Source organism: Ranitomeya variabilis, chromosome 6 (assembly GCF_051348905.1).
Source record: "Ranitomeya variabilis isolate aRanVar5 chromosome 6, aRanVar5.hap1, whole genome shotgun sequence".
Classification (NCBI taxonomy): domain Eukaryota; kingdom Metazoa; phylum Chordata; class Amphibia; order Anura; family Dendrobatidae; genus Ranitomeya; species Ranitomeya variabilis.
The window spans coordinates 444,949,143-444,967,280 of record NC_135237.1 but is presented as its reverse complement, the minus strand read 5'-3'; the positions used below and the strand labels follow the sequence as shown (position 1 = coordinate 444,967,280).

The 18,138-nt window shown below is 41.9% G+C and overlaps 1 protein-coding gene across 1 annotated transcript in view; it reads left to right on the top strand.

Annotated features, from left to right (window-relative positions):
- Positions 1-16,994, top strand: part of PRKDC (protein kinase, DNA-activated, catalytic subunit) — a 384,813-nt gene extending 367,819 nt beyond the window's left edge. Inside the window, exons 84-86 of the mRNA XM_077270465.1 lie at positions 6,317-6,505; positions 13,823-13,962; positions 16,031-16,994. Coding sequence (XP_077126580.1) covers positions 6,317-6,505; positions 13,823-13,962; positions 16,031-16,235 — 534 coding nt within the window. The 3' untranslated portion in view covers positions 16,236-16,994. The remainder of the gene's footprint in view (positions 1-6,316; positions 6,506-13,822; positions 13,963-16,030) is intronic.
- Positions 16,995-18,138: the final 1,144 nt, after the last annotated feature.

Here is an 18,138-nt window from a genome sequence, read left to right as displayed (position 1 = left end):
GCAGCGCAGCCCATGTAGTATATAGCAGCCCAGCACACGTAGTATATAGCAGCCCAGCACACGTAGTATATAGCAGCCCAGCACACGTAGTATATAGCAGCCCAGCACACGTATATAGCAGCCCAGCACACGTAGTATATAGCAGCCCAGCACACGTAGTATATAGCAGCCCAGCACACGTAGTATATAGCAGCGCAGCCCACGTAGTATATAGCAGCCCAGCCCACATAGTATATAGCAGCCCAGCCCACGTAGTATATAGCAGCCCAGCACACGTAGTATATAGCAGCCCAGCCCACGTAGTATATAGCAGCCCAGCCCACGTAGTATATAGCAGCCCAGCCCACGTAGTATATAGCAGCCCAGCACACGTAGTATATAGCAGCGCAGCCCACGTAGTATATAGCAGCCCAGCCCACGTAGTATATAGCAGCCCAGCACACGTAGTATATAGCAGCCCAGCACACGTAGTATATAGCAGCCCAGCACACGTAGTATATAGCAGCCCAGCACACGTAGTATATAGCAGCCCAGCACACGTAGTATATAGCAGCCCAGCACACGTAGTATATAGCAGCCCAGTACACGTAGTATATAGCAGCGCAGCCCACGTAGTATATAGCAGCGCAGCCCACGTAGTATATAGCAGCCCAGCCCACGTAGTATATAGCAGCCCAGCCCACGTAGTATATAGCAGCCCAGCCCACGTAGTATATAGCAGCCCAGCACACGTAGTATATAGCAGCGCAGCCCACGTAGTATATAGCAGCCCAGCACACGTAGTATGTAGCAGCGCAGCCCACGTAGTATGTAGCAGCCCAGCACACGTAGTATATAGCAGCGCAGCCCACGTAGTATATAGCAGCCCAGCCCACGTAGTATATAGCAGCCCAGCCCACGTAGTATATAGCAGCCCAGCCCACGTAGTATATAGCAGCCCAGCACACGTAGTATATAGCAGCGCAGCCCACGTAGTATATAGCAGCCCAGCCCACGTAGTATATAGCAGCCCAGCCCACGTAGTATATAGCAGCCCAGCACACGTAGTATATAGCAGCGCAGCCCACGTAGTATATAGCAGCCCAGCACACGTAGTATATAGCATATAGTATCATATAGGCCACTCCCGCAAAGCGCAGCGTTAGTACCGGCCGGACCCCCACCCCCTCACCGAAGACGAGTCACTCACTGACTCACTCACTGCTTCGCGGGCCGGTGCCCGTCTGTCGCCCCCTCGTTGTGATGGACACAGCAGGAGAGGGTTGCACCGACCGTGCACCGTCCTCACTGCAGGCTGCAGCTGCTGCTCGTCTTCTCTTCTCCTGCTTGGCGGAGGACTGGAGTGGAACTTGGAAGGCTTCAGGCTCAGCGAGTCAGCGGCGCCAGCGAACGCTCCGACTCCGAACAGATCTCTCTCTGTCCACTCCTCTCCTTCTTGCTCTAGTTTGACGAGCCCGCCGACCGGATGTAACAGGAGAGGAGATGACCCAGCGACCCGGAAGTGTCTTGTGTATCCATGGTGAGGGCCGGCGGAGGTGAGTATTGCTGCTATTGCAGCTGCGCAGCGCCAGGCGCCAGTGAAACGGACTCAGACAGAGCTGTCTGTGCCCCCTGCAGCCAAGGCGCCGCCGGGCGATGTGGATGTAGTGAGTGATGCCGCTGACGTGTACTACCATAAATGGGCCCCCCCGTCACGCCAGGGCCCCGGCACTTGCCCGGGTGCGCCGGGTGCTGACGCCGGCCCTGTATAGTATATACCTGTATGTAATCTCCTCCTGTATATAGTATATACCTGTGTGTCATCTCACCTATATATAGTATATATCTGTGTGTCATCTCCTCCTGTATATACTATATACCTGTAGGTAATCTGCTCCTGTATATAGTATATACCTGCGTGTCATCTCCTCCTGTATAGTATATACCTGTATGTCATCTCCTCCTGTATGTAGTATGTACCTGTATGTAATCTCCTCCTCTATATAGTATATACCTGTGTGTCATCTCTCCTGCATATAGTATATATCTGTGTGTCATCTCCTCCTGTATATAGTATATACCAGTATGTCATCTCCTCCTATACATAGCATATACCTGTATGTCATCTCCTCCTGTATATACTATATACCTGTAGGTAATCTGCTCCTGTATATAATTAGACCTCGTTCACACGTTATTTGGTCAGTATTTTTACCTTAGTATTTGTAAGCTAAATTGGCAGCCTGATAAATCCCCAGCCAACAGTAAGCCCACCCCCTGGTAGTATATATTAGCTCACACATACACATAATAGACTGGTCATGTGACTGACAGCTGCCGGATTCCTATATGGTACATTTGTTGCTCTTGTAGTTTGTCTGCTTATTAATCAGATTTTTATTTTTGAAGGATAATACCAGACTTGTGTGTGTTTTAGGGCGAGTTTCATGTGTCAAGTTGTGTGTGTTGAGTTGCGTGTGGCGACATGCATGTAGCGACTTTTGTGAGATGAGTTTTGTGTGGCAACATGCGTGTAGCAACTTTTTGTGTGTCGAGTTGCATGTGACAGGTTAGTGTAGCAAGTTGTGTGCAGCAAGTTTTGCGCATGGCGAGTTTTGCGCGTGGCGAGTTTTATGTGTGGTGCCTTTTTAGTATGTGCAAGTTTTGTGTGAGGCAAATTTTGCATGTGTTGCAACTTTTGTGCATGTGGCAATTTTTCCGCGTGTGCAAGTTTTGCGTGTGGCGAGTTTTCCATGAGGTGAGTTTTGCACGTGTGGCGAGTTTTGCGCGTGGCGAGTTTTGAGCGGCAACTTTTGTGTTTCGACTTTTATGTGGCGAGGTTGGTGTATGTGTGGTGAAATGTGCGCTGAGGGTGGTATATGTGTTCGAGCACGTGGTAGTGTGTGGCGCATTGTGTGTGTGTGGTGATTATCCCATGTCGGGGCCCCACCTTAGCAACTGTACAGTATATACTCTTTGGCGCCATCGCTCTCATTCTTTAAGTCCCCCTTGTTCACATCTGGCAGCTGTTAATTTGCCTCCAACACTTTTCCTTTCATTTTTTCCCCATTATGTAGATAGGGGCAAAATTGTTTGGTGAATTGAAAAGCGCGGGGTTAAAATTTCACCTCACAACATAGCCTATGACGCTCTCGGGGTCCAGACGTGTGACTGTGCAAAATTTTGTGGCTGTAGCTGCGACGGTTCAGATGCCAATCCCGGACAGACATACATACATACATACACACATACACATATTCAGCTTTATATATTAGATATTTAAGTCCTGTGATGTATGTACTGCAGCCCCGTGTCTCCTGTAATGTGTATATACCGCAGCCCTGTGTATCAATTTTTGTATGTATACCGCTCCCGTGTCTTCCATGATGTGGATATACCGCAGCCTTCGCATTTCCTGTCATGTATACACTGTGTTCCAAATTATTATGCAAATTGGATTTCAGTGTCGTAATGATTTAATTGTTTTGTTTTTCAAATAAACTTGTGGATGGTATTGTGTCTCAGGGCTCAATGGATCACTGAAATCAACCTGAAACACATGTGATAATTAGTTTTCCAGGTGATTCTAATTGAAGGAAAACTACTTAAAAATGATGTTCCACATTATTAAGCAGGTCACAGGTTTCAAGCAATATGGGAAATAAAAAGGATCTCTCTGTTGCTGAAAAGCATCAAATAGTGCAATGCCTTGGTCAAGGGATGAAAACAATAGATATTTCCCGAAAACTTAAGCGTGATCATCATACTGTGAAGAGATTTGTGGCTGAATCTGAGCACAGACGTGTTCGTGCTGATAAAGGCAGAATGAGGAAGGTTTTTGCCAGTCAAGTTCATCGGATAAAGAGAGCAGCTGTTAAAAAGCCATTACAAACCAGCAAACAGATATTTGAAGCTGCTGGTGCCTCTGGAGTCCCTCGAACTTCAAGGCGTAGGATCCTTCAAAGGCTTGCTGTGGTGCATAAACCTACTATTCGGCCACCCCTAAACAGTGTTCACAAGCAGAAACAGTTGCAGTGGGCCCAGACATACATGAAGACTAATTTTCCAACAGCCTTGTTTACTGATGAGTGTCGAGCAACTGTGGATGGTCCAGATGGATGGAGTAGTGGATGGCCACCATGTCCCAACAAGGCTGCGACGTCAGCAAGGAGTGGAGGAGTCATGTTTTGGGCCGGAATCATGGGGAAACAGCTGGTAGGGCCCTTTAAGGTTCCTAAAGGTGTGAAAATGACCTCTGCAAAGTACATAAAGTTTCTGACTGACAACTTTCTTCCATGGTATAAAAAGGAGAAATGTGCCTTCAGGAGCAAAATCTTCTTCATGCATGACAACGCACCATCTGATGCTGCAAAGAATACCTCTGAGTCATTGGCTGCTATGGGCATAAAAGGAGATAAACTCATGGTGTGGCCACCATCTTCCCCTGACCTCAACCCTATAGAGAACCTTTGGAGTATCATCAAGGAAAAGATCTATGAGGGTGGGAGGCAGTTTACACCAAAACAGCAGCTCTGGGAGGCAATTCTGACTTCACGCAAAGAAATACAAGCAGAAACTCTCCAAAAACTCACAAGTTCAATGGATGCAAGAATTGTGAAGGTGATATCAAAGAAGGATTCCTATGTTAACATGTAACTTGGCCTGTTAGGATGTTTTGGAGTTAAATAGCTTTTTTGTTCAGTGAATGTGACCTCCTAATGCCGCAAATTCCACAAATGAGCATTTTCAGTTCTTTAAAAGATATCAAATGTTTAGAAATTCTACTGTGCCTAATAATTTGGAACAGTGCATTTTGAGTTTTTATTCATTTTGGAGATTATACTGTTATCATTGGGAGGTTTCTCAATAAAATTCAATGTATATTCTAACGGGTGATGACTTTTATTAGACTGACTGTCATTTGCTCCAACCTTTTAGGAAAATCTGAGAAAAATGTAATTTGCATAATAATTTGGAACATAGTGTATACCACAGCCGCATGTCTCTTGTGATTTATATACCACAGCCCCATGTCTCACGTGATGTGTATATACTGCAACCTTGTGTCTCCCGTGATGTATGTACAGCAGCCCCATGTCTCAATTCTTGTATATATTTCAGCACCAATGTGATGTGTATACAACAGTCTCAGTGACTACTGTGATATTTATATTCCAGACCCATTTTTTTTTATGTGATGTGAATACATAGCAGTCTCGGTGTGTCCTATGTAATGTATATACAGCAGTCTTGGTGTATTTTATGTAATGTACACGGCAGATCTCACACTGCTTGAGTTCAATAAATGTATCGTGAGCTGTGATGAATTTCCCCCTGCGAGGAGACCTGCTTTGTAATATACATCTGTGTTCGGTACCACTTTATTGTGAGTTCTTTACAAAACTTATCACAAAGAGTTGCCTGCGCTACAGATAGACACAAATCTGGAAAAGCAATTACAAGTAGCACCATCACCACCTAACATAACAACCACACCAAAGAGAAGCAGCTCCAGGCATCACATTAGGGATGAGTTAATTCAATGTTTGGCCAAATATAGCAAGGTAATTTTCAAGTTGATAATTTTGATCGGCCCCCAAAGGATGGTCTAAATATCCAAATGGCCCTTGGCAGAAAAAAAGGTTCCCAACCCCTGAACTAAGTCAACAAAAGAATTGCTTCACCAGAAAATCAAAGTTTTGGAATGGCCCAGCCAGAGCTGAGACCTGCATCCAGTTGAAAATATGTAAGTTGTCCTAAATATGACATTAATGAGGATAAAAGTTCTGAAATGATTCTTCATGATGTGATGGTTTTTTTACATGACAAAAATCTGGCATTTTAATAAGGATGTGTAGACTTTTTATATGTGCTTATTTTTATTCTTTATATTCACAAATTGCCAATGGGAAAAAAGATCCCCTATTAAAGACCTCAAATAAAACATAGCTTTTAATTCTTATACCTAAATAACATGGGGATCAAATTTATTAAAAACACATAGTACTGGACAAGAAAAATATTCAGTAGACATATCTTATTATTGGCTATTAAGTGCTTGTGCTTGCATTTAAAAACCGGTTATTCCGTTTTTAACCATATTCTAAGTACTATGAATAATGCACAGATATTTTTTTACCCTAATATTAGTTGTAACTGGTACTCAATTAGTTCCAAGTTATTAAATCTATTATTAAACATGTCTTAGTCGCATAATTACTAAAGCTAGTTTATTATTTGTCTTGTTACTCAGATCTTTCTGCAGTTCCCCCCCATGATTTGGAATTTGTTGGTTGTGAAATATTAATGTTTTCTAATTCTTTCTCCTTTCCTTAAGTTTTTACCTGTGCCTGAACTAATGCCTTTCCGTCTGACGCGTCAGATAATAAACCTGATGCTGCCTCTGAAAGAAACTGGCTTATTTGACTCTGTGATGGTACATGCCTTACGGGCCTATCGAGCAAACCCTGACCTGCTCATTAGTACAATGGATGTGTTTGTAAAGGAGCCGTCACTGGACTGGAAGGTAATGCTAGATTTCCAATTTATTGCTACCAGTGTGACTTTTATTAAAATAAAATAAAATTTAACCCCTTCACGTTGCAGCCCTTTTTCGTTTTTGCGTTTGTTTTTCTCTACCGTTTTTCCCAGAGCCATAACTTTTTTTTTTCCCATCAATATGGCCATGTGAGGGCTTCTCTTTTGCGGGAAAAGTTTTACTTTTGAACGACCCCATTTATTTTAACATATTGTGTACTCAAAAACGGGAAAAAAAATCCAAGTGCAGTAAAATTGCAAAAAAAGTGCAATTCCACAACTGTTTTTTTTTGTTTGTTTGTTTTTTACCATGTTCACCAAATGCTAAAACTGACCTGCCATTCTGATTCTCCAGGTCATTATGAGTTCATAGACACCAAACATGTATACGTTGTTTTTTATTTAAATGGTGAAAAAAAAATCCAAAGTTTGTTAAAAAAATTTGCATAATTTTGCATAGCCAACGTGTTTTCACTTCAAACAAATGTCAGCCAACCTGTGCATTCATATGATATTTTGTGATTGTCACTTTGGACTGTTCCCGAACATAGATAAATAATCTAGCGGTTATCTAGTATTGGTTCTTCTATGCTAAGCTTTACTAACAGCACAATGTCATTGAAGTCAAGTGGAAAACTGCAATTCTGAGGATGTAAAAGTTTTAAAAACTGCAGCAAGCCATAAATAAATCATGGGTATTACATATTTCAATATTGAAAAAAGAAAACCACCACCATAAATATATAAAGCTCCACTTGCACAATGTATGGGTCTGATCGCCACACTAAAAGGATCCCGGGTGCTCTCCAGAATTAGTCCATAATGTAGATGTAGAGAAGAGAAGGTGGTGCTCAGTGTTCCTTTAAAAAAATCCCAAAGTTTTATTTAAACATCACCATAAAAACTGGTTGCAGAAGTAAATGTGGTACAATAATGGACAGACGAGGGCCGTTTCACACTTCTCTGCTCTTCACCGGGTCCTAGAATTTTTTTCATGAGGCTGCGAGTGCCACCTTCTCTTCTCTACAACTGATAGATATTTCACTCATGTTTCTGTACTGTGAGGACAATGAACAATGACCATGACACTGAAGATACTTATAGACAAGGGTTGCTGTGGTGTAAGTCTTCCCTCCTAAATATCTTCCTTGCATTTTGCTTTCTTGCATTTTGATGCTTTTGTGTCTACTGTTGTGTGTGAAGCTAGTTTTACACTACTGTATGGGGCAGCACGGTGGCTCAGTGGATAGCACTGCAGCCTTGCAGCGCTGGAGTCCTGGGTTCAAACCCCACCAAGGACTACATCTGCAAAGAGTTTGTATGTTCTCTCCGTGTTTGCGTGGGTTTCCTCCGGGCACTCCGGTTTCCTCCCACATTCGAAAGACATACTGATAGGGAATTTAGATTGTGAGCCCCATTGGGGACAGCGATGATAATGTGTGCAAAACTGTAAAGCGCTGCGGAATATGTTAGCGCTATATAAAAATAAAGATTATTATTATTATTATTATTACTGTAATAGATTCACATTTGTGTTCCTATAATACAGCTGCAAGTCTCTGCTCAAATTCACATACTTCCCCATCCACAATGACATTTGCACACGCTCATTAGATGCTTCAATAGGAAAGCTAGGGTCAGAGTCTATCAATAGTACTCATGAAAATAAGCAACTTTGTAATGTACACTGCTCAAAAAAATAAAGGGAACACTAAAATCCCACATCCTAGAGATCACTGAATGAAATATTCCAGTGTAAATCTTTATTCATTACATAGTGGAATGTGTTGAGAACAATAAAACCTAAAAATGATCAATGTAAATCACAACTAATATCCCACAGAGATCTGGAGTTGGAATGATGCTCAAAATCAAAGTGGAAAATGAAGTTACAGGCTGATCCAACTTCAGTGGAAATGCCTCAAGACAAGGAAATGATGCTCAGTAGTGTGTGTGGCCTCCACGTGCCTGTATGACCTCCCTACAATGCCTGGGCATGCTCCTGATGAGGAGGTGGATGGTCTCCTGAGGGATCTCCTCCCAGACCTGGACTAAAGCATCCGCCAACTCCTGGACAGTCTGTGGTGCATGGTGCGAGACATGATGTCCCATATGTGTTCAATCGGATTCAGGTCTGGGGAATGGACGGGCCAGTCCATAGCTTCAATGCCTTCATCTTGCAGGAACTGCTGACACACTGCAGCCACATGAGGTCTTGCATTGTCCTGCATTAGGAGAAACCCAGGGCCAACTGCACCAGCATATGGTCTCACAATGGGTCTGATGATCTCATATTGGTACCTAATGGCAGTCAGGCTACCTCTGGCGAGCACATGGAGGGCTGTGCGGCCCTCCAAAGAAATGCTACCCTACACCATTACTGACCCACTGCCAAATCGATCATGCTGAAGGATGTTGCAGGCAGCAGATCGCTCTCCACGGCGTCTCCAGACTCTCTGACGTCTGTCACATGTGCTCATTGTGAACCTGCTTTCATCTGTGAAGAGCACAGGGCACCAGTGGCAAATTTGCCAATCTTGGTGTTCTGTGGCAAATGCCAAGCGTCCTGCACGGTGTTGGGCTGTGAGCTCAACTCCCGTCTGTGGACGTCGGGCACTCAGACCATCCTCATGGAGTCTGTTTCTAACCGTTTGTGCAGACACATGCACATTTGTGGCCTGCTGGAGGTCATTTTGCAGGGCTCTGGCAGTGCTCCTCCTGTTCCTCCTTGCACAAAGGCTGAGGTAGCGGTCCTGTTGCTGGGTTGTTGCCCTCCTATGGCTCCCTCCACGTCTTCTGGTGTACTGGCCTGTCTCCTGGTAGCACCTCCAGCCTCTGGAAACTACGCTGACAGACACAAACCTACTTGCCACAGCTCGCATTGATGTGCCATCGTGGATGAGCTGCACTACCTGAGCCACTTGTGTGGGTTGTAGAGTCCATTTCATGCTACCACGAGTGTGAAAGCACAAGCAACATTCAAAAGTGACCAAAACATCAGCCAGATAGCATTGGTACTGAGATGTGGTCTGTGGTCCCCCCCTGCAGAACCACTCCTTTATTGAGTGTGTCTTGATAATTGCCAATAATTTCCATCTGTTGTCTATTCCATTTGCACAATAGCATGTGAAATTGATTATCAAACAGTGTTGCTTCCTAAGTGGACAGTTTGATTTCACAGAAGTTTGATTTACTTGGAGTTATATTCTGTTGTTTGTGTTCCCTTTATTTTTTTGAGCAGTGTATATTATCAGGGAAATCGGCTTCCTTTTACTTCTGGATCTTTCACTCTCCATTCATGGGTAAAGTTTGTATTCAGTAAAGACAGATTATCCCATTACTGAGATAGGAGATGACAGCGGGTGCTTTTCAAATTCTTTGGCACAGAGAGTGAGATGAGGAAAGGAAGAACTAGAGGCAGAAAATGACAGTCTGCTGCAAGTTTTGGAATTACAGTTACAGTTCTCCATTGAACTTTATGAGCACCAGCTATCATCTATCTCCGTAATAGAAAAATAGAGGCTGATGGACACCCAGATATGTGGCATGTTTTCAAGATTTAGATAAAGAAGAGATTTACCGATCTCAAACAAGGCAATCTCCACTAGCACTAATGGAGGATTACTATGAGGGGATGAAATCCTTTTAATTGAGAATTTTAATAATGAATGACCAGTGGAGGAGGAGAAACTGGATTTCTCTAGTAAGATTTAATACTGTGCAAAGGTTTGAGGCCGGGGTGGAAAAAAAATGCTGCAAAGAAAGAATGCTTTCAAAATTAGAAGTGTTAAGTTTATTTTAGTTTAGCTTTTATTTTAGTTCTCCCAGATGTTTGGAACAACCTCCCTGCTGAATTCTTCCAAAAACTGTGTTAAAGTGGGGGGTGTAGTTTGACTGAAGACCTTGGCAGATGTGCTGCAGAGGAGCAATTTTCAAGCAACTACGAATGGATTATCTGGGCACAAATTGTGCTGAAGACCATCAAGAACATGCCGGGATCTTATTCCAGAGGAGAACATTCCAAATCAGAAAAAAAAAACATGCTTTTGTGTACTTACAAAACAAGCGGCAAGGGCTGCAGGTGCAGCCACCACAACTGTGACAGCATCCCTATCGGATGAACAGTGGAACCTAGCTGCTCCATTTAAAAGTAACTTCTTATCCGAGATTTCATAAATTGAGAGTGATGGGGACCAAGGGAGGAAGGAAGTCGAGCTCTTCTGGTTCAAAAATTCAAGAATTCACAGAGATCGGGAGATTTGGCTCCTGCCCAGCTTGAACGGACTCCATTCACTCATAATTGCAACAGCAGATCGCATATCCCACATCGAATAGACCCAGCAAGATCCGGGGGATCAGCATGAGCCTGACCCCAGAAAATAGTGCGTTTATAAAGGGGATACATACCGTAGCACAGACTGACTTGTCAATCCCAGGAAACTGTAGCAGCAGACTGTCTTGATCCAGAGCGGAAGGTCTGCTGTGGCTCCTATAATAAAGATAGCAGCAGCGTGGAGGAAGAAGAGAGAGACCAGACTATTAACAACTTCAGGAATAGTAAAAATGGAAAGAGATGGAAGGGGAGAGAGAGATTGACACTCCATCAAGCTCAGGAGACATACTGAAGCAGAACGGGCGGCCAGCAGTGGTTTCATTGACACTGATAACTACGGCATGGAGGAGATGCGTATAGATAAGTTGGTTAACTACACTACAAGTAATAGTGATTCCATCAAGGAAATATGTAGAAAAGAGGGACTGGCTACCAAACACAAGAGATCACTGATGAAGCCTATGTTGAGCCAGACAATGCTGGAGAACGGGCTGTCAGTTGTGGTTTATATGTTAATTAGGTCGAATTCAGCATGGAGCAGGACAGAATCCCTCTTAATTACGAGAAGGAACAGAAATATAATGGAGATTTAACCATCAGGAAGGGCAAATTTTTCACAGGATCACTTGGAAAAAGGGACTGACTCACTGTCAATCACAGGAGTTTGCGATGGGATCTGGTCATAAGTCAGATTTTGCAGGGGAGTGTGTGGTCAGATGTGGCTCCCGATACAACAATGACAGCTGCAGCATAGAGGAACAGGAGTGATAAACCATTTAATTATTACCTACAAAGAAGTTTTATGTCTAAGAAGGAAGTAAATTATTATAAACATATACATGAGTTTGCTAATTCAGAAGAATCTATCCCTTCCCTGACAATAGTCTATTTCTTTTAATGGCTTTGAGTCAGTTGGTGAAGAGGTTCAGGAGGCTGATGGACACCCAGATATGGCATGTATTGAAGATCTAGATAATGAAAGAAGAGATTTCCCGATCTCAAGGGAATCCCCCCTAGCGCTAATGGAGGATTAATATGAGGAGGTGAAATCGGGTGATTTTGTAGAAAATTAGATTGCCCAGGAAGGAGATCATGGTTCTTTGGATTTATCACTGTACTCTAGTGACCCTATTGACATTTATAATCATAACAGTAGCATCAGGGGATCTAATGTTTGAGTCGCTCAACATGAAGATCAACACTATAAAGGTACCGTCACACTCAGCAACTTTGCAACGAGAACGACAACAATCCGTGACGTTGCAGCGTCCTGGATGACGATCTCGTTGTGTTTGACACGCAGCAGCGATCTGGATCCCGCTGTGCCATCGCTGGTCGGAGCTAGAAGTCCAGAACTTTATTTCGTCGCCAGGTCGGCGTGTATCGTCATGTTTGACATCAAAAGCAACCACGATAACAATGGATGTAATGGAGCTAACAACCAGCGAGAACGAGAAGTGAGTCGCCGTTACGTCACTGGATCGCTCCTGCATCGTTCTGGAGCTGCTGTGTTTGACGTCTCGACAGCGACCTAAACAGCGACACTGCAGCGATCGGCTCGTTGTCTATATCGCTGCAGCGTCGCTGAGTGTGACGGTGCCTTAAGAATAACTATCTAAGTGATGTTTCACATTTCACAACTTTCCCAAATTATTATAAGCATTTACATCACATACTGCATTGAACTACTGTACCCAATTTATTATGTATTGTCGGACACTGGACACTGACTCCACGACTCCTACTCCACAGCCCTGGTTTTTAGGCTGACTTGTTATTTATGCTCTAGTCTACGTAACTTTTTCCCCTTCCTCCCATCTACCTATGATTCTCTATTTCTACCCTATTAAAGTTCAATTTTCCTGTTCCTCCCCTTTAATTTTCCCCAACTTTCCTTATGTTTGACATAAAACCCTTTTGTATGTACTGTTACCCCTTTCCTCAAAAGCAAAGAAAAATAATTTGTTGAAAAACTGTGTGCAAGTGTACCTATAAGAATTGAAAAATATTTAGAATTGAGAGTCCTCAGTGGTTGATACTACAGGGTGGGCCATTTATATGGATACACCTAAATAAAATGGGAATGGTTGGTGATATCAACTTCCTGTTTGTGGCACATTAGTATATGGGAGGGGGAAAACTTTTCAAGATGGTTGGTGACCATGGCGGCTATTTTGAAGTCGGCCATTTTGGATTCATCTTTATGTTTTTTTCAATTGCAAGCGGGTCATGTGACACATCAAACTTATTGAGAATTTCACAAGAAAAACAATGGTGTGCTTGGTTTTAACGTAACTTTATTCTTTCATGAGTTATTTACATGTTTATGACCACTTATAAAATGTGTTCAAAGTGCTGCCCATTGTGTTGGATTCTCAATGCAGCCCTCTTCTCCCACTCTTGACACACTGATAGCAACACTGCAGAAGAAATGCTAGCACAGGCTTCCAGTATCCGTTGTTTCAGATGCTGCACATCTCATATCTTCACAGCATAGACAATTGCCTTACTCAGAGGAGTTAGAGAGAAACTGTCAGCAGCCCTTATTGTAAGGGTACGAAATGTCAGCCTAGTGAAAATTGGGGCGACTCATGGAAAGCAATTCCAAGAAGATCACTGGGCTACCCAAACTGGCTGATTCGTAAGCGACCATATCTTCTGTTCTGTAAATTTGCTTAATCTCCTTCACCCAGAACAGTCAGGAAGAGGTAATGTCATATTTCTCTAGGTATAGTCATTCTAGGAGTAAGAAGTAAATGGAGACTACCGCACCAAGTCATGTTAATGGACCCGTAGGCAGAACAAACAGATCCCCTGAGCCATCTAGGACAATGGCGCATAGTTTTAGAAATACTCTCTGCTGCCATTTTTATGCCTGGTATGAATTACTTTGCATTACAGAATTTCTAAAAATATTTGTTGAAAATATAAACCTGCCTATTATATGCTCACTAATATTAAATTGGTCTGTAGAATTTTGAGGCAAAACAACTGAAGAAGGGAGGAGACTGGGTAAAAGGCATAAATACTTCTTCTGAGGACTGGTATCCTGCACAGAAGATCAATTGTGCCAAACGAAAGTTAGCTGGTGCAAATCCTGCAGCAATTACATGGTAAGTATTCATAAGATGCATCCTCTTTACACTTCTCTTCCAATTTTTGTAGCCCAAAACACATGAAAGTGAACAAAATTAAATCATCTTCTGTTTCACTGCAGTTTCTGATACAATTTCTGAGCCAAATCCAGGAGTAGATTCTAAGGGAATGGGAATTAGAAAGGGAGAACCTAAAGTAAATCCAATGTTACTGCTCAGACAGTCTTTAGTGCTAAATGGAGGTTATATATGCAATTAGTTTATTTTGCTCACAAACTTCATATGTAGAAAAGGCACATAAACAGAAAAAGACACTTATTGCACCAATCTTGCCAACCCTGAGTTTTGGCTTTGTCTCCTCTGGGGCACACTGGTCATGCCTAATGTCAGTTACCAAAAATAAGATTTATCCCTCACCTGCCAATATAACATGAACTACACAACATTGTTATTCACAAATCACTATAACATCATTACTAGCATTTAACAAAAGACGGTCACCTCTGTTAAGTATGTATATAGGGGAGCAGCAAGGATGAAAGAAAACATGAAATATTTTATATGAAGGTAATATACTACAAGTAGCACATACCACTAAAATCATAGACCACCACCAAAAAAATATGATCTGTGTACTACAAATTGCTCTCATAGAGCTCATTAAATGACCCAGATCTCCTGATAATAAATAGTATGATTTTATCACCAAGGATTATAAAATATGACCATATGTACACAATGCAATAAATGTACAGGATATAGTTCAATATTTCAAAATCTATTTCAATTGAAAAAAAAAATCCAAACTATAGAGAAATATAAAATATTTATAAAGATCAAAAGCATTAAAAATGATTAAATATGTGAGAGGAAAAACGTAAGGCAACAAATTAGAGAAGAGCAGATCTATTCATGAGAAGCGGTCCAGCATCCAGGTCAGTGGTTCTCGGCAGCCAGATGGGGAGGTCACAAATCTCCTTAAATTCCAGCATCTGCGGCGCAGCTTTTGATTAGCCGGGGCTTGTGCGACTAAATTTGTGCATCCTGTCGCACATATGATGTTGCACCAGCCCTGACAGATCAAATGCCATGCCAGAAAGTAAAAGATACGCAGGCCTCCTATCTGGCACCACTAAATAATACATATATTTGGTATTGCCGCATTCAGAATCGCCCGATCTATCAATATATAAAAAGAATTAATCCAATCAGTAAACGGTGTAATGAGAAAAAATCAAAACACCAGAATTACGTTTCTATGGTCGCCGTAACATTGCAATAAAATGTAGCAACAGGCGATCAAAATATTTTTGGGCTTTTGTGTGAAATTATGTCCAATTTGCCGTTGAACGTGTAAATGCAATAATTTTCTGGGAGACATACTGTGTATACTCGAGTGTAAGTCTACCTGAGTATAAGCCGAGGCACCTAATTTTGCACGAAAAACTGGGTAAACTTATTGACTTGAGTATAAGCCGGATATGCATTGTCCCCTGATCCCTGTCCTGCTATGCATGGCTCCCTAACCCGTCCTTGTATGCATGGCTCCACCGCCCCTGTCCTTGTATGCATGGTTCCACCGCCCCTGTCCTTGTATGCATGGCTCCCCGTCCGTGTCCCTATTCCTTGTATGCATGGCTCCTTATCACCTATCCTTGTATGCATGGTTTCTATAAAAAAAAAAAAAAAAAAAAAGCACATCCTACTTACCACCTTTTCTGGAAGAACTTCAAGAGTGCCAACACTTTTGACAATGACTGTATGTTAAGGCAAAATATCTGTACAAAATTATGTGCATAAAAGAATCTAATTCCTATTTATTCATTCACCATTAATATTAAAACTCATTTGTTTATATTTATTTCTTGTATAGTGACTTAATATACTAAGAACTGGATCTTTTATATATAATTTTATGCATACTTTTTTCTGTATGATGCAGCATCATGTAATTTTAATTGTTTTTAGTAATTTATACTTAATGTATTTTTATGAGAAATTAGGCATGGTAGCTATAATGTTGGAGATAACTCAAATTTGTAGAATTGCCATTGGAGGAAATAAATATTTAAATTATTTATTTCAGTGAAGAACTGGGTCTGGGACACGCCAAGTGTAATGCGTATAAAAAATTCTGTGACGTTGCTAAAGGAGATAAGACGAATAATGTACGGGCTAGAGAACCTGATGATGGACTTTCTGAGGAGAAGCAAGTAAAATGTCTTATTGATCAGGCTACTGATCCTAATATCCTTGGCAGGGTCTGGAGAGGTTGGGAACCTTGGATATGAAGATGTAGCTTCAGAAAACCAAATCTGCTCTAGATTCGGCAATTTGTTATTGCAGTTTCCTCTACGTTATTTACCCCCATCTTTCCTGGATAAGAGTGTAGTGTAAACATCTTAGGAAACCAATGAAAATAATCATTTCCCAAACTCATCTTTTACAAGCTGTAAGCATGTCTAATTTTAAAGGTGTGTTCACACTGCATCATTTTCCGCCACTTAAAAACAAAGACTGTTTTTCAAACAGTGCTTTTTGGTATGTTTTTTACAACATTATTTGCATGTTGTTGGGACTTTTTTTTGATGTATATTAATAAACTGAAGAAAACAATTGTGTTGTTTTTTTTTTGTTTGTTTTTTTTTTTTTTTTAGACAGAAACACTGAAAAGCGCTTGGGCATCTTCTGGGAATTTTTTTTTGTTGTCATTCCATTGACTCGCATTGTAATTTATACAGTTTCTCACAAGCAGAAAACACCAGAATAAAAAATCATTTGGTGTCTTTGAAAGACTTTTAAGTGTTGAAAAGAAGCTCAAAAGTATGTACATGTAATATGAACCGCAATTGGTTTTAAATGGAAATGGTGGTTTTCGCTGAAAGACGCGGTGTGAATGCATCTTAAGTAGGGTTGAGCGACCTTTAGTTTTTTAGGGTCGACTCGGGTTTTGTGAAACCCGACTGTCTTAAAAGTCGAGTCGAGTGAAATCGGCCGACCACCGTGAAAAGTCAGGTTTCGGCCGAAACACGAAACCCAATGAAGGAAATTATTATTATTATTATTATTTTTTTATTTTTTTTATTTTTTATGTTTCTCTCTCACTCTCTCTCTCTCTCTCTCTCTCTCGTGCACAAGCGATAGCATGACGATAGGCGTTCACTCCCCTAAGACCTATGTCATCACTCTGCCCACGCTCATTCATTGGCTGAAAAAAATGGCGCTAAACGCGTCATACGAAACGCGACTTTGGCGCAAAGATCGCGTAACGCATGGCCGACCCCGCACCGGGATCGGGTCGGGTTTCATGAGACGCCGACTTTGCCAGATGTCGGCGACTTATGAAAATGAACGACCCGTTTCGCTCAACCCTAATCTTAAGTAATTAACTATACTGTTTCCACTTCATAAGGTACTCCACAGCATATGCTTCATATTCAATTATTCTCTAATGGTATACCAGTTCAAACTAAAATGAAATAAGTCAATTTTTTTATTAAATAAAATAAAAATGTAAGAAGTTTTTGATACTCTGTTTCTGTTGTATTATTGTAGTGTAAAAAAGATAATAATTCAAATCAGGCATTGTTGGTATCTACATTTGTACCTACATTTGTACTTACATTTAAAGACTGAGGTAGAATTATGCTTTACAAAACTGCTAAAGTGACCCTCCAGCCAACCACCCTCCTTCCCCTCTGTATATTTCAAGCTAATGAAACATTGAAACCCCCTGCTTAATATTGAGTAGCCCCCTCTTGTAGCCTGACAGCTCTGAACCATCGAGGATGGATTCCACGAAGTGACCGATGGTATACAGCATTAAAATCTTTTAACCCCTTAACGACCGCCGATATGCCTTTTAAGTTAAGGGTACTTAAACCACAGTTAGAAAAAGTTGGAAAAAGTGAATAGCGCCCCCCAGAGTCGGATTTTCTCTGGGGCCTCGGTTACCGGGGGTAGCCGAGACCCCAGAGAACATGATTCGGGGTTTTTTTTACCGACCCCCAGGTTGCGATCGCTGGTAATTATCCGTTTACTGGCGGTCGCAAAAAAACCCCCAAAAACGCGATTTCCCATTTAATTTCTCTGTCCTCCGATGTGATCGCACATCAGAGGACAGAGAAATGGGGGCCCCGATCGCCCCCCGATACTCACCTGTCTCCCCCGGTGCTCCTCGTGGCTCCCGATGGG